The sequence below is a fragment of the Ornithorhynchus anatinus genome, chromosome 17 (assembly GCF_004115215.2).
Source record: "Ornithorhynchus anatinus isolate Pmale09 chromosome 17, mOrnAna1.pri.v4, whole genome shotgun sequence".
Classification (NCBI taxonomy): Eukaryota; Metazoa; Chordata; class Mammalia; order Monotremata; family Ornithorhynchidae; genus Ornithorhynchus; species Ornithorhynchus anatinus.
In genome coordinates this window covers 13,857,514-13,882,079 of record NC_041744.1, presented here as the reverse complement: position 1 = coordinate 13,882,079, position 24,566 = coordinate 13,857,514, and the positions used below count along the sequence as shown (strand labels likewise).

The 24,566-nt window shown below is 52.9% G+C and overlaps 2 protein-coding genes across 5 annotated transcripts in view; one reads left to right on the top strand and one right to left on the bottom strand.

Moving 5' to 3' along the window:
* MYO19 (myosin XIX) overlaps positions 1-16,000 on the top strand; it is a 25,790-nt gene extending 9,790 nt beyond the window's left edge. Inside the window, exons 6-25 of one of the 4 annotated variants that reach the window (XM_029081638.1) lie at positions 144-276; positions 660-729; positions 1,133-1,235; positions 1,392-1,488; positions 2,228-2,304; positions 2,705-2,795; positions 3,002-3,173; positions 4,836-4,909; positions 5,962-6,083; positions 6,813-6,935; positions 7,033-7,209; positions 8,508-8,645; positions 8,967-9,074; positions 9,367-9,437; positions 9,630-9,742; positions 11,405-11,571; positions 12,127-12,256; positions 13,322-13,407; positions 14,063-14,371; positions 15,344-16,000. In XM_029081638.1, the coding sequence (XP_028937471.1) occupies positions 144-276; positions 660-729; positions 1,133-1,235; positions 1,392-1,488; positions 2,228-2,304; positions 2,705-2,795; positions 3,002-3,173; positions 4,836-4,909; positions 5,962-6,083; positions 6,813-6,935; positions 7,033-7,209; positions 8,508-8,645; positions 8,967-9,074; positions 9,367-9,437; positions 9,630-9,742; positions 11,405-11,571; positions 12,127-12,256; positions 13,322-13,407; positions 14,063-14,371; positions 15,344-15,472 (2,490 nt within the window). In that variant the 3' untranslated portion in view covers positions 15,473-16,000. Of the gene's footprint in view, positions 1-143; positions 277-659; positions 730-1,132; positions 1,236-1,391; positions 1,489-2,227; positions 2,305-2,704; positions 2,796-3,001; positions 3,174-4,835; positions 4,910-5,961; positions 6,084-6,812; positions 6,936-7,032; positions 7,210-8,507; positions 8,646-8,966; positions 9,075-9,366; positions 9,438-9,629; positions 9,743-10,005; positions 10,134-11,404; positions 11,572-12,126; positions 12,257-13,321; positions 13,408-14,062; positions 14,372-15,343 lie in introns of those variants that run through there. The other 3 variants (XM_029081640.1, XM_029081641.1, XR_003765517.1) reach the window with 3 other exon arrangements.
* On the bottom strand, positions 15,910-24,566 carry ZNHIT3 (zinc finger HIT-type containing 3). The gene is made up of 5 exons (XM_029081645.1): positions 24,456-24,566; positions 22,377-22,408; positions 18,748-18,840; positions 17,422-17,496; positions 15,910-16,387 (listed from the first exon to the last, which is right to left on the bottom strand). The coding sequence occupies exons 1-5, from the start codon at positions 24,539-24,541 to the stop codon at positions 16,212-16,214; spliced, it is 462 nt and encodes a 153-aa protein (XP_028937478.1). The 5' UTR covers positions 24,542-24,566; the 3' UTR covers positions 15,910-16,211.

The following is a 24,566-nucleotide window of genomic DNA, read 5'->3' as shown; positions in this document are numbered from 1 at the left end:
CCAACTGACTGGAGTCAACCCCGTTGTCTCTGGGGACCAGGAGACTTGAATCCAATCTTTACCCGGGCTGTTGTGTTTGGGGCTGGGAGGAGAGGGGTAAAGAACCCCTGGGAGCGGGAAAACGAGGCTGTTTCCCCCCATAGACCTGGACATCCCGTTGCCTGATGAAGTTCTATGCGACGGTCGCGGCCTCTTGCGTCTCCCAAGGGGGAGATGCAACCGTGGAGAGGATCGAGAGGCGGGTTCTGGACTCCAACCCTATCATGGAGGCTTTCGGTAAACACCCGCTCCATCTCCCCCTCCTCACCCTGTCTTCCTTCTGTGTCGTGCCCCACCCGACCCCTCCCTGCATTGTCAGGAAGTTCTTCCTAATGACTCACCCAACCTCTTCCCACTGCAGCTTGAATCCATTACCTCTGCTTCTGCCCCCATCCTCCCCCTCGTGTTTTAATCTCGTGGAGTGCTTGGTGGTGGGGAGAGACCCCCAAAGGGTTCTGCCACTCTTAGCCTGGAAGGAGGGAGGCAGGATGTCACATGGCATAAGTGATGGTGGGGAAAGGGTATCACACGGGAATTCCAATGGGAATACGTATATCCAGTTGGAATATGTAGATATGTGTGTGTGAATACTGGGGGGGGGGGGGGGGGCTGATTTTTAGGAAATGCCTGTACTCTGAGGAACAACAACAGCAGCCGCTTTGGGAAGTACATCCAGCTCCACCTGGACAGGTAGCCATCCCAAGACCCAGTCGCCACAATGCTTGGCCACCCGTGGCCAGCAGAAACCCGGCCCCGAGGGGGGCAGACACGGGGATCCCTCAGTTGGGAAAATGTCAGCAAAATATCCCCTCCCGGTCCCTCCCCGGTTGGAGCCCCTTGCCCCCTTTTCACTTCCCGGAACTCAGAATGAAAAGTTGGGCCCGGTGCCTCTGACCCCAGCCGGGAACAGGTGCAGCTCAATTGCTTACTGGCTTATTGCTTCCTGGCTTTAGGCCAAGCTCCTTTGTCCCTCCGCTCTGCTTGCCCTTGAAGCTCACCTGGACACTCCACATTGACCTCGCCCCACCCCTGCACCGTGGGTGGATGGTAGGGCAGTGTGGGGGACTCTGACTTGGCCGGGACCCCTCCCCAGAGACCAGCAGATGACCGGTGCCTCGATCCAGACCTACCTCCTGGAGAAGACGCGTGTGGCCTATCAGGCTCCCTGCGAGAGGAACTTTCACATCTTCTACCAGGTACCGCCCGGCGGAGGTGAGGCTCTACCCAGGCTCGAGACTGGGAGCCTCTCACCCGTCCTCCGCCCGCTGCCGGGCCCACCTTAGCGTATCTTCCCAGCATGCGGGCGGCTCTGCCGACCGGCAGTTTGGCCATCTGCTTGTCTCGTTGTCCAGATTGCCAAGGGCGCCAGTGCAGAGGAGAGGCTAGAGTGGGAGCTGCCCGAGAACGCAGACTTCTGCTGGCTGCCCAATTCCTCCAGGACCCTGACAGGTAGAGGGGTGCCAGAGTCTGGCCAGCAGCACCACAGCCCGTGGTCAGACTTGCCGTGGTCGGGGTCTTGGGCAGGGGGCCGGGAGTCAGAAGGCGGACAGTTTCCCAAAGTCGCCTCTGTAGTCAGATCCCAGCCTCCGCTCCAAGGAGAGCAGCGTGGCCTAGCGGATCGAGCATGGGCCTGGGAGTCAGAAGGACCTGGGTTCTTGCCCTGGCTCCACCACTTGTCTTCTGGTTGACCTTGGGCAAGTGACTTCACTTTTCTGGGCCTCGGTTACCTCATCTGTAAAATGAGGATTGTACCTGTTGAGCCCCCTGTGGGACACGGACTTTATCCAGCCTGATTACCTTGTATCTACCTCAGCGCTTAGAACAGTGCCTGGCACATAGTAAGCGCTTAACAAGTACCATAAAAAAAAAAAGAGAGCTAAGCTTAGCTGCTGTCAGAGAGAAGAGGTCTCTGGATTCCCTGCCCCCCTTGGACCCTTATGAAGCCAGCCCCTGCCCAGGCTCAGGGTGGACTTTAGCCAAGGGGGCATGGAACCAGGGGGTTGGGGCAGATCTGGATTTGGGGGCAGGCAGGAGGGAGAGGTAATGTTGGGCTGTTGGTTGGGCTATGGCACAGTGTGGCTATCACACTGGCCTCAGGCATGATGACGGTTGTGAGTCATGGTGACCCTGTGTGTGTGTGTGTGTGTGTGTATTTACATGTGTGTATATGTGTGCTGCTTTCTTGCAGAAGATTGCTTCCAGGTGACCAGAGATGCCATGCTCCATCTGGGTATTGACTGCCCTGCACAGAACAATATTTTTAAGGTGGCACGGGGAAGGCACTCTAAGGGAGGGGAATGTGCTGGGATCTGGTTGGGGAGGGAATTCCCGCATTCTCTTGGCCAGCTGGGGAATCGGCTGCCCCCGGCCGTGGGGCCGGGGGAAGAGGTGTGGCCCTGGGAGTCAGGGGACCCAGATTCTAATCCTGCTCTGCCACTTATCTGCTGTGTGACCTTGGACGTGTCACTTAACTTCTTGGGAATCTCAGTTTCCACAACTGCCAAATGGGGATTCGACACCTGGTCTCCCTCCCCCTCGGACAGTGAGCCCCATGGGAGACGGGCACCGTGTCCGACCCAATTATATCTACCCCAGCAGATAGCACAGTGTTTGGCACATATTAAGCCCTTGGCAACTATGACAATCACTTCCTGACGTCCCCCAGGTCCTCGCGGGGCTGCTGCACCTTGGGAACGTCCGATTCTCTGAACCCGAAGATGAGGCAGAGCCCTGCTCCCCCAGGGACGGGGCCAGAGGTGAGCGGGGACCCCGGCCTGCCCATTCCCCATCCGGAGCCTCTCCGGGTGCCTCCCCGCTGTGCCCCCAAGAGGTTGGAACACCAGGAGCCGGGATGGCAGGGGCCGGATCCCCGCGAGACTGGCTGAGGCCATGGGCTGAGGGGACCCCGGGGGGAGGACACCGGGGCAGACTCCCCCTGAGTGACCATGGCCTGTGGACCCAGGGTCCGTGGAGACGGCGTCCGTTCTGCTGCAGGTGCCCCGGGAGCAGCTGCTGGCCGGCTTACAGATACGGACTCTCACGGCTGGGAAGCAGCAGCACATCCTCAGGAAGCCCTGCTCTCGGGGCGAGTGCGAGACCCGCCGGGACTGCCTGGCCAAGGTCACCTATGCCAGGTACCGGGCAGCCTTCCCCTCCCTTGTCCTCCCTTCCCTACGCTCTTCCTCCCTTCTCTCACTCCCTTCCCCTTCCCCCCACCTTCAAAGCCTTATTGAAGGCACGTCTCCTCTAAGACTAAGCCCCCCTTTGCTCTTTTCCCACTCCCTTCTGCATCGCTCTGACGTGCTCCCTTTTTTCTTCCCTTCTCCCAGCCCCACAGCACTTATGTACATATCTGATATTTATTTATATTAATGTCTGTCTTCCCCTTTAGACAGTAAGCCCGTTGGGGGCAGGGAACGTGTTTATTGTTTTATAGTACTCTCCCAAGCACTTAGTACAGTGCTCTACACACAGTAAGCACTCAATAAATATGACTGACTTCCTCTTCCCTTTCCCCTTTTCCTTCCCTTTCCTCCTCTTTCTCCCCCTTGTCTTCTCCTCTCTCATTCCCCTTCCATCCTCCTCCTCAATCAATCATATTTTTTAAGTGCTCACTGTGTGCACAGTACTATACTACGTACTAGGGAGCCTGCAATATAACAGAGTTGGTAGACATTCCTTGCCCTTAAGGAGTTTACAGTCTAGAGGGCAAGACAGACATTAAAATAAATTACGGTATGGGCCGTGGGGCTAAAGGTGGACGGAATAAAGGGTACAAACCCAAGTCCGAGAGTGACAGAGAAGGGAGAGGGAGAAGGGAGGAGACTTTCTAAACGCTTAGTACAGTGCTCTGCCCACAGTAAGCACTCAGTAAATACGATTGCATGAACGAATGTGATTTTAATAAGGCTTTGAAAGTAGGGGAAGTGATAGTCTGTTGGATATGAGGAGGGAGAGAATTTCATACCAGAGGCAGGATGTGAGCAAGAGCTTGGCAGCGAGATAGATGAGATTGAGGTACAGTGTGTTGGTTGGTGTTAGAGAGACTGGGTTGTGGTAGGAAATCACTGAGGTAAGGTAAGAAGGGAGACGTGATTGGGGGTTTTAAAGCCAATGGTGAGGAGTTTCTTTTTGATGCAGAGATGGGTGGACAACCACTGGAGATTCTTAAGGAGTGGAGAAACGTGGACTGAACGTTATTTTTAAAAAAAATGATCCAGGCAGCAGACGTATAGACTGGAGAGAGGAGAGGCAGGAAGCGGGGAGTTTGCAACGAGGCTGATGCGATAGTCAAGGTGGGATAGGATAAATGCTGGCGTCAGTAGTTTGGATGGAAAGAAAAGAGTGGATTTTAGCTATGTTGTGAAGGTAGAGCTGACAGGATTTGGTGACACTGAATGTGAGGATTGAACGAGAGTAATGAGCCAAGGATAACGCCAAAGTTACGGGCTTGTGAGACAGGGAAGATAGTGGTGCTGTCTATAATGGTGGCAAAATCAGGGGAAAGACAGGGTTTGGGTGGGAAGATGAGGGGTCTTGTTTCGGCCCCACTTCTCCACCAATAACCCACCAACCCTCTCGTGGCCCATCTCTCATCATCTCTTTGCAAGCATGAGGGGCGGGGTGGGTGTCTAATTGCGATGTCAGTGCTTGGCACATAATAAGTGCTTAACAAATACCGTCATCGTCATCCAACTCTGAAGAATACAACTGAGCTCTAGAAAAGCCAAAGAGAGCTGGCCGTTTCCTCTCTGACCCCCCTCCTCAAATCTAACTGGATTCCTCTGCTCCCCCAGGCTGTTTGATTGGCTGGTGTCCGTGATCAACGGCAGCATCTGCTCAGAACCTACCTCGTGGACCAACTTCATCGGTGTGTTTCCTCAGTAACCTCCCCCTTGGCTGCTTTGGTCTAGGCTGAAATGATGAATGAGCCGCAGTGGAGTCGCCGGGGACCTAGGGGCAGGGCGGGGGTTAGTTATCATCATCATAATAACTGTAGTATCTGTTAGGGAAGAAGCGTGGCCTACTGAATAGAGTCTGGGCCTAGGAGTCAGAAGGACCTGAATTCTAATTTCGGCTCTTCCGCTCATCTGCTGTGTGACCTTGGGCAAGCCACTTAACTTTTCAGTGCCTCAGTTACCTTATCAGCAAGAAATGGGATTCAAGACTGAGTCCTATGAGGGACAGGGACTGTGTCCAACCTGGTTACCTTGTATCTACCCCAGTGCTTAGTGTAGTGCCTGGCACATAGTAAGCCCTTGTTGTGGGTAGGGAATGTGTCTGTTGTTGTACTGTACTCTCCCAAGTGCTTAGTACAGTGCTGTGCATACAGTAAGGGCTCAATAAATACAATTGAATGAACAAATACCACCATTATTATTATTACTATTATTATTAAATGCTTTTTATGTGCCAAGCAGCGTACTAAGCGGCGGGGTAGATGCAAGATCATCAGGTCAGACCCGGCTAGTCGATAGCTTCCAGTGGTTGAGCGCTTACTGTGTGAAGAGCGCTGACCTAAGCTCTTGGGAGAGTGGTATTTATTGTGCCCTCACTGTGTCCAAAGCCCTTGGGAGGGATCCCACCTCTCTCTTTGGCTTCTTTAGCTTTGCAGGATGTGGGGGAGTAAGATAATGAGGGAGGGGGGCTTAGTACGGTGCCTGGCGCATAGTGAGTGCTTAATAGATACCATAATAATTATTATTACTCTCATTCTCTGTGCCTCAGTTATCTCATCTGTCAAACGGTGATGAAGACTCTGAGCCCCGTGTGGGACAGGGGCTGTGTCCGACCTGATTACCTTGTATCTACCCCAGAGATTAGAACAGCGCTTGGCACATAGGGTTTAACAGATACCTTTACGATGATGATGATGATGATTAAAAGACTGTGTCTTGCACCCCACCCTCTCCGCCTCCACAGGTCTGCTGGACGTGTACGGGTTTGAGTCCTTCCCCAATAACAGCCTGGAGCAGCTCTGCATCAACTATGCTAATGAGAAGCTTCAGCAGCACTTTGTGGGCCACTACCTGAAGGCTCAGCAGGTAGGAGTTGGGGTAACCTCGCTGGCAGGGTTCCCCCCTCCCTCGCCGCCCTCGGCCCTGGCAAGGCGGGGAGCCTGGGCTGAGGTTGGGGCCCAGAAGGGTCAGCGCTGGGGGCATAGGGAACACTCTCCTCTTCTCCCACTCCCTTCTGGGTCGCCCTGACTTGCTCCTTCATTCAGGGAAGCAGCACGGCTTAGTGGAAAGAGCACGGGTTTGGGAGTCAGAGGTTGTGGGTTCTAATCCCGTCTCTGCCACTTATGAGCTGGGTGACCTTGGGCAAGTCATTTAACTTCTCTGTCCCTCTGTAAAATGGGGAGTAAGACTGTGAGCTCCACGTGGGACAACCCGATTACCTTGTATCTCTCCCAGTGCTTGGCACGTAGTAGATGCTTAATGAATAGCATTTTTATTAGTAGTAATAATATTTATTCTTCCTCCCAGCCCCACAGCACCTTTGTATATATATCTATTATTTATCCATCTTTTTATTTATATATATTAATATCCATCGCCCCCTCTAGACTGTGAACTTGTCGTGGGCAGGGAATATATCTGCTTTTGTATGGTACTCTCCCAAGCGCTAAATACAGTGCTTTGCACACGGTAAGCGTTCAGTAAATATGATTGAATGAGTACCTGTGGTCAGGCGCAGTGGGCGGCAGGGGGCTTCTTTTCCAAGTCCCAGCGAGAGGCTCCTCTTCACCCTGCTCCCGCTCCCTTCCGCTCCAGGAGGAGTATGCCGCTGAGGGCCTCGAGTGGTCATTCATCAGCTACCAGGACAACCAGCGCTGCCTGGACCTGATTGAGGGGAGCCCCCAGCAGCCCATCAGCATCTGCTCCCTCCTCAACGAGGTGGGTCGTCCCAGCTGTCCTGGCGGTGGGGTGGGAGGGGACTCGGTGGGAGGGACCCCTTACCGAGCCCCCCAACCCTTTCCTCCTCCCGGGGCAGGAGTGCCGCCTGATGAGACCATCCAACGCGGCCCAGCTCCAGGTCCGCATCGAGAGCGCCCTGTCCGGGAGCCCCAGCCTCGGCCGCGACAGGCTGAGCCAGCAGCCCGGCTTCACTGTGTCCCACTACGCCGGCCCCGTCCGCTACAACCTCGACGGCCTGGTGGAGAAGAACAAGGTGAGCGGCGCCGGGGGAGGGCCCAGAGGACGACCTAGTGGATCGAGCTCGGGCCTGGGAGTCAGAAGGTCATGGGTTCCAATTCCAGCTCTGCCATTCGTGTGACCTTGGGCAAACACTTCACTTTTCTGGACCTCAGTTACCTCATCTGTGAGATTGTTAGCCCCATATGGAACAGGGACTGAGTCCAACCTGATTAGCTTGTTTCTAGACTGAGCCCGTTGTGGGCAGGGATTGTCTCTTTTTGTTACTGAATTGTACTTCCCAAGTGCTTAGTATAGTGCTCTGCGTTCAGTAAATACAATTGAATGAATCTACCCCAGTGCTTAGTTCGGTGCCTGGCACATAGTAAGCACTTATCAAATACCATTAAAAAAAAAAAAAGGCTCACTAGGGGCTAGTCTCCGAACAGGGCCTCTGTGGTCTGAGGAGAAGCTAGAGCCAGAACACCCGTCCTCCTCTGCGGGCTTTTCGCTAGGGCTGCTAACGGGGAGAAATGTGGGGTTCAGGTTTCACCCTACCTCTCGGGGGACTAACAGGGTGAGGGCAGCAGGAGAAGCAGCGGTAGTCAATCACTCAGTCGCATTTAGTGAGCATTTACCGTGTGCAGAGCACTGCACTAAGAGCTTGGGAGAGTACTGTATAACAATAATCAACACATTCCTTGCCCACAGCGAGCTTATAGTCTGAGGGACCCGGACAGCCCTTTTGTTGCCTGGGATGGGCTGTTCGGTGATGGGTATTCTGTGGGCACTTGGGGTATCACTGGTACAAAAGGAACTGTACTGGAGAACAGCGTTGGCCTTAATTTCTGGTCTTACCAAGGGGTCACTTATCCTCAGTCTGATTCCTCCCTGCTGGCAGAAACCTAGACACTTGGTTTTCACCTCACTCTCAGTCCCACGGAACTTCCATACATATCCATAATTTATTTTAACGTCTTTCTCCCCCTCTGGATTGTAAACTCCTGGTGGGCAGGTAGCGTGTCTGCTAACTCTGTTGTATTGTCCTCTCCCAAGCGCTTAGTGCAGTGCTCTGCACACAGTAAGCGCTCAGTAAATACCGCTGAATTATCGATAGGCCCACGCTCCTCTGGGAAGAATCTCCCGCGCTTTTTTCAGAGCGGGGTCTCTGGGCTGCCTGGACTCCCAAGTTACTGTCCGGGGTCCAGACTTGGGGTCTTGAATCAGTCGTGGGCCCCTCTGCACCTGGAGGCACTTGATCCCCGGACTACTTCTTCTACATCTGGCCCGTACTGAGCTGACCAGCCCCCTCTCCCCGATATGTCTCTCACCCAGGACCCGGTGCCCCCGGAATTGATCCAGCTCCTGCAGGGCTCCCAGGACCCTTTGCTCCAGATGCTGTTTCCCGCCAAAGAGATGGAGCAGAAAGACCCGACGGCTCCGAGGAGGGCCACCGTGGTCTCCAAGTTTAAAGTGCGTGCAGGGAGGCTGGGGGGAGGGAGTCGGTGGCTGGGGTTCCACCAGGCGCAGCACCAACTCCCTCTCTGATCCGTGCTCCCGTCAGCCCCACCCACCCAACCCCTCCGGCCTCCATTTCAGCCAATGGATTCCAGCCCGACCGACAAACACCCGGGGCTCACCAGAGGGCACGAGGGGGTCTCTCTGGCTCCGCCTTCCAGGGGACCCCCTGCTGCCTAAGCCGACGGGGTTCCCTCAGCAGCAAGGGGCTGGGTTGCGCCTGGACCCCGGGGTCCCCCCTCCCGACGGCTCCATCTCCCTCTGCCCGGTCCCCAGGGCTCCCTGGATCAGCTGATGGAAATCCTGCACAGCACCACTCCGCACTACGTCCGCTGCATCAAGCCCAACAGCCAGGGCCAGGCCCAGACCTTTCAAACCCAAGAGGTAACGCCCGGGGGTCCCACGCCTTTCCGTCTTCCCTCTCCTCCTCCCTCTTTTCTCCCTACCTCTACGCACCTTGGAGTCCTTCCTCTGTCATGCTGGCCCAGGAACGGGAGCTATTTAGATTCAGTAGTACAGGGGGACACACACACACAAACACATGCGCACGCTCTCTCACCAGCTAGAAAGCAGAGAGTGAACTCGGATCTGTAGTGGGAAGGGACGACTCGCAGGCTAACCTCGGCCCCCAAGACCTCTCCAACACCCCCTTTTCCCCCGCCGCTTCCCACTGCAGGTCCTGAGCCAGCTGGAGGCCTGTGGCATCGTGGAAACCATCCACATCAGCGCCGCCGGCTACCCGGTCCGGTGAGTCGGGCTCACGCCACTGGTCTGTGGCAAGTTGCCGGGGAGGGTGGTGTGGCAGAGGGGGCGGGAACACAGGCCTGGCGGAAGGAACGCATAAGTGAACCCCTGGTGCCCCCTGTAAACCGGGAGTCCCCGCCAGCAGAGCGCGGAGGGCCAGGACGTGAGCCAGGCACACTTTCTGTTGCCTCTCAGGGTCTCCCTGCAAAGCTTCATCAAGCGATATCAGCTGCTGCGAAAACCCCGCCTCCCTAAGCCAGAGATCGCCCGCAGAGACCACGGCTCCTCAGCGCCCGCGGGGCACCCAGGTGAGTGGGGGAATCCCCTAGGGCACGAGTGGGGGACCCCCAGGGCATGAGTGGGGCGGGGGGCTACGACAGTGGCTTCCCAGAACTCACTGCGCATCCGAGGCATCCGGGAGTATCCTCTCTGGCGAAGTGGCCGGCTCGAACAATGGGAGTTTTCATTTTAAGCCTTTTGGAGGGGTGGGCCTTGTCTCGTTACTCTCTGGTTTTCTTTCTCTGTCTCTGTCTCCCCCTCGCTCTGTCTCTCTCTCTCTCTCTCTCCATAGCTTGCTCTCCTGTTCTGTCTCTTGTCGAAAGGCCGTCCCAGGCCCTAGTGTAATGGACCCTGACCTGTCCTCCCAGGGTCTCTTCTGGCCCACTTCCCTGTTGGAGTCTTTTTCAACAAAGAGGCCAATCAGGTAAACCCAAACTATCTCCTTTCCTGTGAGTTATTCTGAGAGAGAGAAGGAGGAAGAAGAGAAGGAAGAGGAGTCTTTCTCGAGTTAGTCGTATTTATTGAGCACTTACTGTGTGTAGCTGTACTAAGTGTTCCCTGTATAGACAACAAGCTTACAGTCTAGCGAGGGGAAACAGACATTAATTTAAATCAATAAATAATAGGTGTGTACATAAGTGCTGTGGGGCTGGGAGAGGGGAATGAAAAAAAAGGAGCAACTCAGGGTGACACAAAAAGGAATGGGAGAAGAGGAAAGGAGGGTCTAAGTTAGGGAAGACGTACCTTCAGTAAGGCTTTGAAGTGGGGGAGAGTAATGTCTATTGAGCACCCTCGTGGTACAGAGCACTGTACTGGATGCTTGGCCAGTACAGAACAAAGTGACACACTCATTGCCAACAAGGGGCTGACATCCACGGAACAACCCTTGCAATCAATCAGTGGTATTTATTGAGTGCTTACTATGTACAGAGTACTGTTCTAAGCGCTTGGGAGAGGACGATATAACAAGCACATTCCCTTCCCATAGCGAGCTTACAGCCTAGAAGGGGAGACTGACGTTAATATAAATGAATAATTAAATTACAGATATGCAGTTAAGTGCTGGGGGGTGATGAATAAAGGGAGCAAGGTGGGAGACAGACATTAATATAAATGAAAACGTTGCAGATATATATATATATATATAAAGTGCTGTGGGGCTGGGGGTGATGAATAAAGGGAGCAAGTTTAAGGACTTCCAGTTTAAGAGCTCTGAGTGAGAGAGGAAGAAAGAAAGGCCCAAGGTCCGCTCAGTTTCTTCCTAAGTCACACGATGCGATCAGTACCTATGCCGCGGCAGAGACTGGCCGGGCCCGGTTGTTCCTTGGCCGGGTGACTGGGGTTCCCACGCTGGACGGTATTGGCAGGTGGGCTTGGCAGGCAGAGGCCCAGCCGAAACCCCTTGCTCGGCCCACACTGGCCAGTCGGTGCTCAAGCCTTCTGACGGCTTTGCCGAGGCCAGCAGATGGGGCGGTGGAGGATGCCGAGCCCTGGGTGGGTCCTGGCAGGAGGAGGGATCAGCTGGTGGCAGAGTTGGGGACGTGATGACCCGGGGAGCCGAGGCTGAGGCAGCCAATCCTCCCGTTTTCCCGATTCAAAGGGTGACAGGTAGAGATGACCCAAGAGTGATAAAATGGGGGCAGGTGACTCTCAACGTGACCCATGGGTAACCTCGTCTTCCCATCCCTCAGGGGGGTGCCTGGCAAGTGATGCCGAGCTGCGCTCTCTCGTCACCGGCGTGCTGCAGGCTCTGCCCCTCGAGCAGATGACCACCGCCCCGCCACCCCAGTCAGGGGGTGGGCCGGGCCCCGTCCCCGTGCACTGCGGCAAGACCAAGGTGTTCATGACCGACTTCGTGGTGAGCATTGCCCTGGGCCCGAGTGGCCCACACCCACCCAGAGCTTTGGGGACCAACCAGCCCCAGGACAGAGGGCTGGGAAGAGAGGGCGGGGGTTGGTTTTGGGGGCTACGGGATCCCTTTCCTCCCTCAGAGATTAGGGGGCTCAGAGATCAAGGAGGAGGGAGAGGCTGGCCCCTGAGTGAAACAGAGAAGGGAAAGAGGAACGGTCCTGGACACTCGTCCTTCTCGTAACAGGGGTTTGGAAGGGACCCAGGGCAAGAGGAGGGTGAGGTTAGAGCCGACCTGAATTCTCCAAATCTTTGAGGTGGGATGCATTTTCCCAGAAACATGAAGAGCTGGGTGTCGGGTGGAAATGCCAGCCCACGGAATCCACCGTGCTCTGCACAATGCAATTTCTCCCGGTTCCGACCCTTCCGGTAATTGCAGCTAAGGTATCTGGGTAGGAGCCCAGGGAGAGCCGGGCTTCCTCACCGTGGCCCCACCGGGCACTGACGCGATCAGTCAGCGCCAAGACTGACCGCCCGGGCCAACCTTTCCTCCGATGTGACACAGCTGGAGCTCCTGGAACAGCGTCGAGCCCGAGCCCTGGCCGAGTGCGCCCACTGCATCCAGTGCTGCTGGAGACGGCACCGGGCCAGGAAGCGGGGAAAACAGAAGCGGGCCGCTACCCTCATCCAAGCAGGTAGGATTCGCTGGCCAGACCCAGCGTGAAGCAGCATGGTGTAGTGGACAGAACATAGGCCTGGGAGTCCGAAGGACCTGAGTTCTAATCCCTGCTCCTCCACTTAATAATTGTGGTATTTGTTAGGCGCTTACTATGTGCCAGGCACTGTACTAAGCGATGGGGTGGATACAAGCAAATCGGGTTGGACTCTCCCATATGAGCTCAGTCTTAATCCTCATTTTACAGATGAGGTCACTGAGGCCCAGAGAAGGGAAGTGACTTGCCTAAGGACACCCAGCAGACAGGCAGCGGAGCCTGGATTAGAACCATCACCTTCTGACTTCCAGGCCACTATGTCATGCTGCTTCTGCTGTGTGACCCTGGGCAAGTCACTTAATAATAACAACAACAGTAAATGAGTATTAAGACCGTGAGTCCCATATGGGACATGGACTCTGTCCAACCTGAGTAGCTTGTATGTAGCCCAGTGCTTAGAATAGTATCCAGCACATAGTAAATGCTTACCAAATACTATTATTATTATTATTATTAGGCCCATGGACTAGGCAGGGAGGAGGGGCAGGGGTGTTCACTGTCCCGCAGGGAGAGTTTCAGCAGAATTTCACACAGCAAACAAGTGGTGGAGCTGGGATTAGAACCCAGGACCTTCTGACTCCCGGGCCCGTTACTTCCACTAGGCCATGCTGTTTCTTTACTAAGCACTGGGGTAGATACTAGATAAGCAAGCCGGACACTGTCCATGTCCCACATGGGGAACACAGTCTTAATCCTCATTTTACAGCTGAGGTAACAGGCATAGAGAAGCGAAGTGACTTGCCCAAGGTCACAGAGCAGACAAGTGGCAGAGGCGGGACTAGAGCCCAAGTCCTCTGACTTCCAGGCCCATGTTCTATCCACTAGGCCACCCTGCTTCACTCTGGTCAACATCACCAAAAGGTGATGTCGCTGCTGTTCGTGCAAGAACACCTGATAAGCACTAAGTCAGTGCACGGCCAGCTCTCTGCGTCAGGAGGGCGGGCTGCCGATTCTCTAATTCGATTTGTTTCCCTCTAAACCCATCAGCCGTTCGCTCCTGGTTAACTCGGAAACAGATCCAAAGGATGCACCGTGCTGCCACCATAATAAAACAAGCATGGAGGAAGTGGAAAGTGAGTGTCCTTACCTCTTGGAACCCAGTACTTCTCAGCTCCGTGAGCTTCAAGTCTATCAATTGTATTTACTGAGTGCTTATTATGTGCAGAGTCGTGTATTAAGTGCTTAGGAGAGCACAATACAGCAGAGTTGGTAGACGCATTCTCTGTGTCTAAGGACCTTACATTCTAAAGGGAGAAACGGACATTAAAATAAATTGTGGGACTGAGGGTAGAGTGAATGTCAAGCGCTTAAAGGGAACAAATCCAAGTGCAAGGGCGATACAGAAGGGAGTAGGAGAAATGAAGGCTTAGTCGGGGAAGTCCTCGTGGAGACGTGATTTTAACAAAGACTTGAAGGTGGGGAGAGTGATGGTCTGTTGGGTGTGAAGGGGGAGGGAGTTTTAGGCCAGATGCAGGATGTAGATGGGGGTGGGCGAGATAGACGATGAGTAGGTTGGCGTCAGCAGAGCCAAACAGTGCTGGACACGTACTAAGTGCTTAATAAATACCACACTTATTACTTAAAATCCCTACAGCTCATTATTTTAGATTCGCTTCATCAGTGTATGTAGGAATTCAGGGCACCCACTAGGCTTTTATTCCACCACCTCCCTTAGGGAAAGGCGGTAGCGTTCATTGCTAATTACTTTTTTTTTTTTTGGATCTCAAGGTAAAAATGGACTTCCTGGTCGCCAAGGAACTGGACGCGGTGGAAGGGCAGCCTCTCACCACGGGATTCCAGGCCCCGATTTCCTCCACCCCGCCAGCCAACAGCACATGGCCTCTGAATACCATAATCCGGCTCTGGCCTCTTGGGCTCGTTCTGTTCAACGCACCTGTGAGTTGTAGGGGCGGGCGGAGAGACTTTTGCCTTCGGGCCTGCCTGTACCTGCCCCAGCGTGACAGCCGCAGCAGAGCCAAAGTGGAGGTGGCTCAATGTGACCGGGCTGGCATCGCGTCTGTCCGAGCCCATCCCCAGGTGAGCATTCCCTCCCACCCGTGAAAACCACCACCTGGGGAGAAATTCAACTCGTGCCCAAAAACGGCCCTGGCATCCTAACCGGAAGAGACAGTGTGGGGTGTTTTTTGTTTTTTCCTCCCCGCAAAGGAAAGCTAAGGTGAGAGAGGAGCATGGTAACTGGAAGCAACTTATTTTGGGGACTTGGTTAAAGCTTTTTTTTTTTTTTTAGTGGGCATCATTCCTCCTCAGCCCTCCATTTTCTTCCCCATGACCTGTGTTCAGTGACTGATTACGGTATTCACTATGGGCTTATGAGCTGGACGCTTTAAGCACTAGGGCAGTTTAGACCCAGTGTTGCTCCAAGTCATTTGTTTGTGATTACAATTCATTGTTTAAAAAAAAATCAGTCATCAAGGTCACAAGTTCCTAAATATATATTGTTATCCTCACCTCCTTCCTACTTTTAATGCTGTGGATCTACATGCCTAGGACTGAGTGAACCTGAGCCTGACTTTTTTTTTAATGGTATTGGTTAAGCTCTTACTCTATGTCAAGCGCTGTTCTAAGCACTGGGGTACATACAAACTAATTAGGTCAGACATAGTCCCGGTACCTCATAGGGCTCATAGTCTAAAGGAGCAGGAAGAACAGGTATCCCCATTTTACAGTTGAGGAAACAGACACAGAGCAGTTAAATGCCTTGCCCATGGTCCACAGACGGGCAGAGCCGCGATTGGAACCCAGGTCCTTCGGACTCTAAGGCCCAGGCTCTCTTCATTGTATTCAAAGGAAGTCCTGGGGCAGTGGCCTCTTTCCACTCACTTTACAGGTGGAAGAGTGACCGTAGGTAGTTTGGACTGAACTTCCAATGCCTGAGTGTCTCCCTCTCCTTTACTCGGCCCTAAGCAGATGCCTTTATCAGCAGGAAGGAGCAGGGCTGTGTTCGGACTGACGGTTGGCTCTGTGCCCTCCCTTCATTTATCTCCCTAGGGCTCGGTCAGGTTTCACTGCAAGAAATCCCCGCTGCTCTACGCCAACATCAGTCCCGATCGCCAGACGGGAGACGTGACCGGCTTCAATCAGATCCTGTTAGAAAAACACAAGCTGATTGAAGTTTGAGCTCTTCGCCCTCCCCCGGGGCTGGATCGTATCCATCCTGCACTTTCAAGGACTCATTTCTTTCCCGTCACCTTCCTAAGTGCCCACGCTGGTATGTAAAGAACCGCTCCAGCCACGGAGCCTACACGCAGAAACACGGACAGTGCATTCCCACCACTGCTCCTTCTTCACCTCCGTCTTTCCCAGGTGTGAAGAGACGAGGGTGGGAGAGGCTACTGGTGGTCGGGAGTTTTTATGTGGGTCTTTTTTATGTAGGCCCGGGGGGAAGACAACCGATCTGTGGTTCAGCTGGTTTTCACACGGAAGGTAACGGGTCTCACTACCAAAGTCATAATTTATTCAAGTTTAGACGACGTTTGCCAACCTGGTCCTAGTACTGGATTCTCACTACCACCCAAAGCCGTAATTTAAGTCGAGAGAAAATGTTCGATGACGTGTTTAGTCCAAAGTCATAATTTATTTAAGTTTAGATAGGTGATGTTTTATAACATTTTGTCCTTTAAAGAATAAATGCTTATAGGAAAGAAACCACAATGTTGTATTAAAAAGTGACCCTTTGCATCCCATGGTGGTTGAGTGCAGCAGGGTCTCAGTTGGGAGTGAGGGTTTGAACGTTTCTAAGCTTGGTTACGCAGCCTGCAGTGAGCTGCCCCTGGATGGCCACAGCCTGGGCATAAGTGCCCAGCGCTGACTCTGCTGGGAGGGACTGGGACCAGCTCACCAGTTCACACCGGATAGTTCACTCATCGTCGGGAGGGTCAACTATCCTCAGGCAACAGTCTGCAAATTCCACAAACAACGGCTCCTGCATGTATCTTTTCATGAGCACCTCTTTCTCTTCTGCTTGATCTAAGGTGAGCAGCAACGTTCTGAGATGGGGGTTGAGGAGGAGGTTTTTCAATTCTTCCGATTTCCCTATTTATTTTTTAAAAAAGGGGTAAGCGATGGAGAGGAGATTTAGACACCTGGCAGCGAATTGAGGTTGGGGGGAGGGTTCTTTAAAGTCCCACGGTAAGACCATACCTAGCACTAGAGACATACCAGATAAAGAATGATTGGAACTGAATGACATTCAGGTCAAGATTTGGTAGCATTTGAAGCAGTTTACCAGAAGTTTACCATTGGGCACCTGAGCAGAGACAAGCACAAAAAGCCTCTATGTAGTTACGAAAAATTCTTGTCCCCTCTGAAACTTTGGCAGTAACTACAGACTGTTTCAGGACTAAATTACTCATTAACTTTTAACCCAGCACAGTTGGGGGCTAAAGAGCTGCTTGCTCACACACCCAGGACCCAGTGAACTGTGCTAAATCAGTTAATTTCTTCAAATCCACTTTATCTACGGCTGGGGGAAGCTATACCCCAACTAGCGGAATCAGGTAAACTGCTCAGCTAAACCTATCCGAAACTCCAGGCAAGAATATACGTTTAAGCCACCATCCCGGTTTAACGTTTCTAGCGTATATGGCTGGGAATCTTCTAAGTGCGGGAACTTGATTGGATCGAAAAGAATAAACGATATCCTAAGCTCGGAAAGACCTGAACTTAAATGCTTTTAAACTACCACTAGCTCCTAACAGTGTAAATCACATACTACGAACCCACTGTTTGAATGAGAAGCAGCGTGGCTCAGTGGAAAGAGCACGGGCTTTGGAGTCAGAGGTCATGGGTTCAAATCCCAGCTCGGCCACTTATCAGCTGTGTGACTTTGGGCAAGTCACTTAACTTCTCGGTGCCTCAGTTACCTCATCTGTAAAATGGGGATTAAGACTGTGAGCCCCACGTGGGACAACCTGATTCCCGTGTCTACCCCAGCGCTTAGAACAGTGCTCGGCACATAGTAAGCGCTTAACAAATACCAACATTATTATTATTATTATTATGTTATTGCGGCGCTAGCCTCGACTCTTCTGAATCTGCAGAGACAGACTTTAACATTGTATAGTTACCTAGATGTTTGAGCTTCTGAATGGAGATTCTATCTTCTTCATCATCACTGGTGAGAAGGGCAGACCATTTGTCACCTGAGAAGGAAACTTTCTTTTTAGCAAGTGGAGCTCAACCTCAAGGTCATCATGAGAAAACAGTTCTCGCTTTCCTGTCAACGCGGGCGAGCTTACTGAATATTCAACAAGACGCTTTACATACGGAAACCACCCGACTGAATGGAAACACCAGCCTTACTATATAGCGGGAGACGATAAACGGAGACATCCGGGCACAACACATCATGCACCAAGTGCTGACGTCGGCCCGGGACCCAGCGGCCCTGTCCCCAAAGTTATGTCCAAAGGCACCCTACGGAAAAGACCGTGACCTGGGTTCTCATCCTGCCTCCACCAAATACCTGCTGTGTGACCTTGGACAAGTCACAGACTACTCTGGGCCTCAATTTCCTCAACTGTAAAATGTAAGCTCTATATAGTACAGGGACTCTCTGACCTGATTTAGCTTGTATCTACCTCAACACTTAGAATAGTGCTTGACATATAATAAGCACTTAAATACCATTAAAAAAAACTACTGCCAGGTAAGTCAACACCCTCCTCTCTGGCTGCTTGCTTAAGCTCCCCTCACAACGATCAGTTTTCCAACCCAGCTCTGTCCTCTCATCCGCTTCCAAGCTTTGCCTCCGCCTTTAACTCCCTTCCGGACCGCCCCAGTGTCCCGGTAACCGTGCCCACGACTGCGACAACAGCATCCGGTGTGATTTCCATAACTCAATGAGAGGAGCACCCTCAGCGGCCGGGGGAGGCCCCCCCATGGGGGCGGAAGGTGGGAGCTGACAGAGCAGTATCGTGGAAGGCCGCTGGGTCACCCCTCACCGCTTGGGACCGGGAGGCGGGGCCAGAGCTGGGGCATCCGGCCCCCCTCCTTCCCGGCAATGGTACACGGGTTGAGCCGTGTACACTTGGGGGAGGAGAGGGCTTTGGACACAAGTGCATGGGAAAATGGTCCCCACAACAAAGCCTAGCTTTGGGGGAATGCCTGCAACTGCACTCAATAGTCAGCCTGCTCCTTCCTACAAAAATGGGGCAAGGAGAGCAATTTTAATGGCACCAAATTACACATCAAGATCAGAAGAGGAAAATCTCTCCCCCCATTTCCTTTCCCTCTTTTCCCCACCCTCTTCTGTGTCTTCTACCCTCACGACAGACCACCAATGCCCTGCAGGCCGGTGCCAGGACTTGACCGCTTTCTGGAAGGGCAAGGGACTGGATTTACTGCCCATCAAGTTCACTCCTGAGCCCAGTCGATAGGACGTGCCAACCCACCTTTGTCTTCCAGAGGTTTCGGTATTCTGGCATTTGGGGAAGTTCCTGGAATTATCTTCTCTGACGCTTGAGCCGGTGTGGGGTTGCACTGTTCTGTGAGGGAAAAAACCAACCATCCTAACAGTGGACATCTCCTCCTTTGCAGCCCATAAACTCTGAGTCTCTGGGGTAATTTTCTTTTTTAGTTTTTATTATGTGTTTACCAGGTGCCAAGCAATCTGCTAAATGCTGGGAGAGCTACGAGAAAGCCAGGACACATCATCGGTCCCACAGGGCTGGGGGGGAGTCCAAATTGAAGGAAGGCGAGCAAGCATTTTATCACCACTTTACTGATGACAAAACTAAGGCAACAGAGATTCCGAGTGACCTCACCCAGACCATGGGGCAGAGCAAACCCAAATCTCCCTGACTCCCAGCCTCCTCCCCCAGGGCTCCAATGAGGTGGGAGTGGCCGATATCTTTAACACCGGGTTAAAGGCAACCAAGAAAGAAAAACTCACCCAAATCCTGCCCAGGCTTTTTGCTTGGGGTAAATTTACATCTTCCCTTGGGCTAGTAGCGATAGTATTTATTAAGCCCTCACTAGGTGCAAATCTCTGTGCCTCGGTTCTCTCCTCTGTAAAATGGAGATAAAGACTGTGAGCCCCGTGTGGGACAGGGATCTTGTCCAACCTGATTAACTCGAATTCACCCCAGCACTTAGTAGTGTGTCTGGTAAATAGTAATCCAACCTTCCCTCTCGCTAGCAAGGCTTGCTCCCTCATGCTTTCTCCATCAGCTCCGAGACTTGAAGCTTATTTTGTCTCTGTTGTCCGAATGCTTCATCGTGACTCTTGTGTTTGCCTCCAACCCTCTCTCCCCACTTAAGCTTTTAGATTTTGAGCCTCAATGAGGGACAGAAACCTTGTTTAATTCCCACCTGTTTATTTTCTCCCAGCACCCAGTACAGTGCTCTTCACAGAGGATGCGCTTTATACACCCTATTTCTACTACTACGATGACTACGATGCTGGAGTGATTGCAAAAATCAATCAGTAGCACTTACTGGGTGCCTGCTGGGTGAAGAGCCCTAAACTAAGCACTTGGGGAAGTACAAATGAGTCAGAAGAGACAATCCCCAACTTTCCACCTACCAGGGAAAATGATCTAAAATAATTTACAGTGATAGGGGGATGTGACAGCGTGGCCTAGTGAAAAGAGCATAGGCCAGGGAGTCGGAACCAGATTCTATTCTTTCATTCAGTCGTATCTACTGAGCCCTTGCTGTGTGCAGAGCACTGTACTAAACACTTGGAAAAGTACAATACAGAGAAAACAGACACATTCCCTGTGCACAGCAAGTCCCCCTTACCCCCCCCCCACTTTCCACGGAAAGACTGTAAGCTTACTGTGGGCAGGAAACGTGACTACCAACTCTTCTCTACATCTCCAGCCCCGATCTCTCTCCCTCTCTCCAGTCTCACATCTCCTCCTGCCTTCCAGACATCTCTCCTCGGATGTCCTCCCATCACCTCCAACTTAACATGTCCAAAACAGAGCTTCTTCTCTTTCCACCCAAACCCTGTCCTCCCCTTGATTTCCCCAACACCGCAGATGGCACCACCACCCTTCCTGTCTTACAAGCCCGTAACCTTGGCATTATCCTGGACTCCTCTCTGTCATTCAACCCACATAATCAAGCCATCACTAAATCCTGTCGGTCTCACCTTGACGACATCGCTAAAATCCACCCTTTCCTCTCCATTCAAACTGCTACGACGTTACTACAAGCGCTCCTCCTCTCCCACCGGGATTACTGTCTGAGCCTCCTTGCTGACCTCCCCACCTCCTGTCTCTCCCCACTCCAGTCCATAGTTCCCTCTACTGGCCGGGTCATTTGTCTATTAAAACGCCCAGGACACGTCACCCTACTCCTCAGAAGACTCCAGTGGTTGCCCACGCACCTCCACATCAAACAAAAACCCCTCACCATTGGCTTTAAAGCAGTCCGCCACCTTGCCCCCTTCTACCTCATCTCGCTTCTCTCGTTCTACAAGCCGGCCCGCACACTTCACTCCTCTAGTGCTGAACCTCTCACTGTGCCTCGATCTCACCTGCCTCGCCCCCGACCCCAGCCCATGTCCTGCCTCCTCAAATCCAACAATTACTCTCCCCCGCTCCTCTGAAGCCTCACCGAAGGCCCATCTCCTCCGAGAGGCCTTCCCAGACTAAACCCCACCATTCCTCGTCTCCCACTCCCTTCTGCATCGTCCTTTCTTGCTCCCTTTGCTCTTCTCCGCTCCCAGCCCCACGGTACAGATGTACACATCTGTCATTTTATTTATATGTATTCGTGTCTGTCGCCCCGCTCTAGACCGTAAGCTCGATTATTGTAATAATAATAATAATAATGTTGGTATTTGTTAAGCGTTTACTATGTGCACAGCACTGTTCTAAGCGCTGGGGTAGATACAGGGTAATCAGGTTGTCCCACGTGAGGCTCACAGTTAATCCCCATTTGACAGATGAGGTAACTGAGGCACCGAGAAGTTAAGTGTCTTGCCCAAAGTCACACAGCTGACAGGTGGAGGAGCGGGGATTAGAACCCATGACCTCTGACTCCTAAGACCGTGCTCTTTCCACTGTTGTACTATGCTCTCCCAAGTGCTTAGTACACTGCTCTGCACACAGTAAGTGTTCAATAAATACGACTGAATGAATGAGCTGAATGACTAGTACAGTGCTCTGCACACAGTAAGTGCTCAATAAATACGATTGAATGACTAGTACAGTGCTCTGTACACAGTAAGTGCTCAACAAATACGACTGAATGAATTAAGTGAACGACTAGTACAGTGCTCTGCACACAGTAAGTGCTCAACAAATACGAATGAATGAATTGAATGAATAGTACAGCGCTCAGTACACAGTAAGTGCTCAATATGACAATGAATGAATGTTAAATTATACTCTCCCAACCACTTAGTACAGTATTCAGCATACGGCAGCGTGGCTCAGTGGAAAGAGCACGGGCTTTGGAGTCGGAGGTCACGGGTTCGAATCCCGGCGCGGCCACTTGTCAGCCGTGTGACTTTGGGCAAGTCACTTGACTTCTCGGTGCCTCAGTTCCCTCATCTGTAAAACGGGGATTAAGACTGTGTGCCCCACGTGGGACAACCTGATTCCCCTGTGTCTACCCCAGCGCTTAGAACAGTGCTCGGCACATAGTAAGCGCTTAACAGATACCAACATTATTATTATTATTCCGTAAATATGACTTAGACCCCACCCCCTCTCTAAGTCAGCAGTCAGCAACGACACCCCCAGTCCGGAATCTGTAGAGGAGGGTTCCAGATCCTTTGACACGGAATTGGGAATCAGCAAGGCCTAATGGAAAGAGCACGGGCCTAGGAGTCTAATCCCAGCTCCACCACTCGCCTGCTCTGAGATCTTGGGGAAATCACTTCACTTCTCTGTGCCTCAGTGACCTCCTCTGTAAATGGGGACTAAATCCTCTTCCCTTCCATTTCCACTGCAAGACCTGGGTAAGCGCTTGTGGATACAAGCCCACCACCCCTGGGGCTTAGGACCGTAGCGGTCATGCAGTCACCACTAAATAAAACCATTTAAAAAAAAAAATAATCCCTTACCTTTGTGCTTCTTGTAGCAAGGGACAGAGCAGCTGCAAGAGAAACGGCACGATGTTAGCTATTCCCAGGCACGTGATTGTTCTCGGGGCAACGCCAACCAGGCTGGACTTCATCGGTGGTACTTATTGACCGCTTTGGGCAGAGCACTGCGCTGAGCGCTCGGGAGGGGACAATACGGCAGAATTAAGGGACAAATTCCCCTCCCTTACGAGGAGCTTCCAAGTCCTCTCTGCTCCTGGCTTGGCTCCGTGGAATCTCCAGCGGGGGACGACTAAGAGGGGAGGCCCCTTTCCCACCCAACCCTTATCTCGCCTAATAAATACCACAGTTATTATTATTATTAGGAGAGAGGAGGGGGGTGAGCCAAACTGAAGTCAAGAAAGTGAGTCTGGGCAACCCCCCGCCTCATCTCCCCACACTCTAATCAATCAATGCTATTTATTGAGCTCTACGTGCAATCAACTTATTGAGCGCTTAGTGTTGTTTGTATCCCATCCCAGTGCTAGAAGCAGCATGGTGTAGTGGAGAAGCAGCGTGGCTCAGTGGAAAGAGCCCGGGCTTGGGAGTCAGAAGTCATGGATTCTAATCCCAGCTCGACCGCTTGTCAGCTGTGTGACTTTGGGCGAATCACTTGACTTCTCTGGGCCTCAGTTGCCTCATCTGCAAAATGGGGATTGAGAATGTGAGCCCCACGTGGGACAACCTGATCACCTTGTATCCCCCCCCCCACCGGCGCTTAGAACAGCGCTTTACACATAGTAAGCGCTTAACAAATATCATCGTTATTACAGAGCACCAGCCTGAAAACCGGACTCGTCCGGATCCACCCCGGCGTTCAGTACGGTGCCCGGGGCCTCGTAAGCGTTTAACAAATACCATCATCACTATAATAAACGTGGCAGCGTGGCTCAGTGGAAAGAGCCCGGGCTTGGGAGTCAGATGTCGCGGGTTCGAATCCCCACCCCCCTAGGGCAAGTCGCTTGACTTCTCTGGGCCTCAGGTCCCTCATCTGCAAAATGGGGATGAAGACCGCGAGCCCCACGTGGTGGGGACAACCTAATAATAATAATGTCGGTATCACGAGAAGCGGCGTGGCTCAGTGGAAAGAGCCCGGGCTTGGGAGTCAGAGGTCATGGGTTCGACTCCCGGCTCTGCCGTTTGTCAGCCGTGTGACTGGGGGCGAGTCGCTTCACTTCTCTGGGCCTCAGTGACCTCATCTGTAAAATGGGGATGAAGACTGTGGGCCCCACGTGGGACGACCCGATGACCCCGTATCTCCCCCAGCGCTTAGAACAGTGCTCTGTACATAGTAAGCGCTTAACAAATACCAACATTATTATTATTATTCGTTAAGGGCTATGTGCAGAGCACTGATTAGACTGTGCGCCCGTCAAAGGGCAGGGACTGTCGCTATCTGCTACCGATCTGTCCACTCCAAGCGCTTAGTCCAGTGCTCTGCACATAGTAAGCGCTCAATAAATACTACCGAATGAATGCATCACATCTACTGTACCCGTTAGAGCTGGATGGGCTCAATCAAAACTATTGAATGAACTGTTCTAAACGCTGGGGTGGACACAGGCTCATCAGTTTGTCCCACGTGAGGCTCCCGGTCGCCATTTTCCAGATGCATCGCCCACCCCCGCCCCCGCCTCCGGCGCTTAGCACAGGGCTTGGCACACGGTAAAAAAAAATCCCAGTCGCTTAGACTGTAGGCCGGCAAAGGGCAGGGACTGTCTCTGTTACCGATCTGTCCACTCCAAGCGCTCAATAAATACAACCCAATGAACTGTTCTAAACGCTGGGGTGGACGCCGGCTCACCAGTTTGTCCCGTTTTCCAGATGCATTCCCCCCGCCCCCCCCGCGCCCCCCAGCGCTTAGAACAGTGCTGGGCACCTAGTGAGCGCTTAACAACTCCCACCGTCGTCATCCCCAAACCGTGTGGGGGCTGGAGGCCCCGGGCCGGGCCGGGCCGGGCCGGGCCGGTCCTGGGAGGCGGTGGCTCGGGCAGGCCGTTGCGCCCCGGTTGCGGTTCCCGGCCCCGCCGCCGGGGGGCGCGCTTTGGGGCGAGGACTCACTAGGGCTGGCGGCAGGGCGGGCAGCGGTAGTTGGGGCGGCCGCCGCCGCACACGACGCAGGCCGCGCCGCTCCTCGGGCTGCCCATCGTGGCCGCGCTCGCGCATGCGCCC

What these genes read in the sequence shown, in the direction of transcription:
- ZNHIT3 (XM_029081645.1), bottom strand. Translation starts at nt 24,541, where the DNA reads ATGGGCAGCCCGAGGAGCGGCGCGGCCTGCGTCGTGTGCGGCGGCGGC. An exon ending in GAAACCTCTGGAAGACAAAG is followed by an intron (nt 17,497 to 18,747) that starts GTGGGTTGGCAC and finishes TTTCCTTCTCAG; the next exon opens with GTGACAAATGGTCTGCCCTT. An exon ending in TCAGAAGCTCAAACATCTAG is followed by an intron (nt 16,388 to 17,421) that starts GTAACTATACAA and finishes AAAAATAAATAG; the next exon opens with GGAAATCGGAAGAATTGAAA.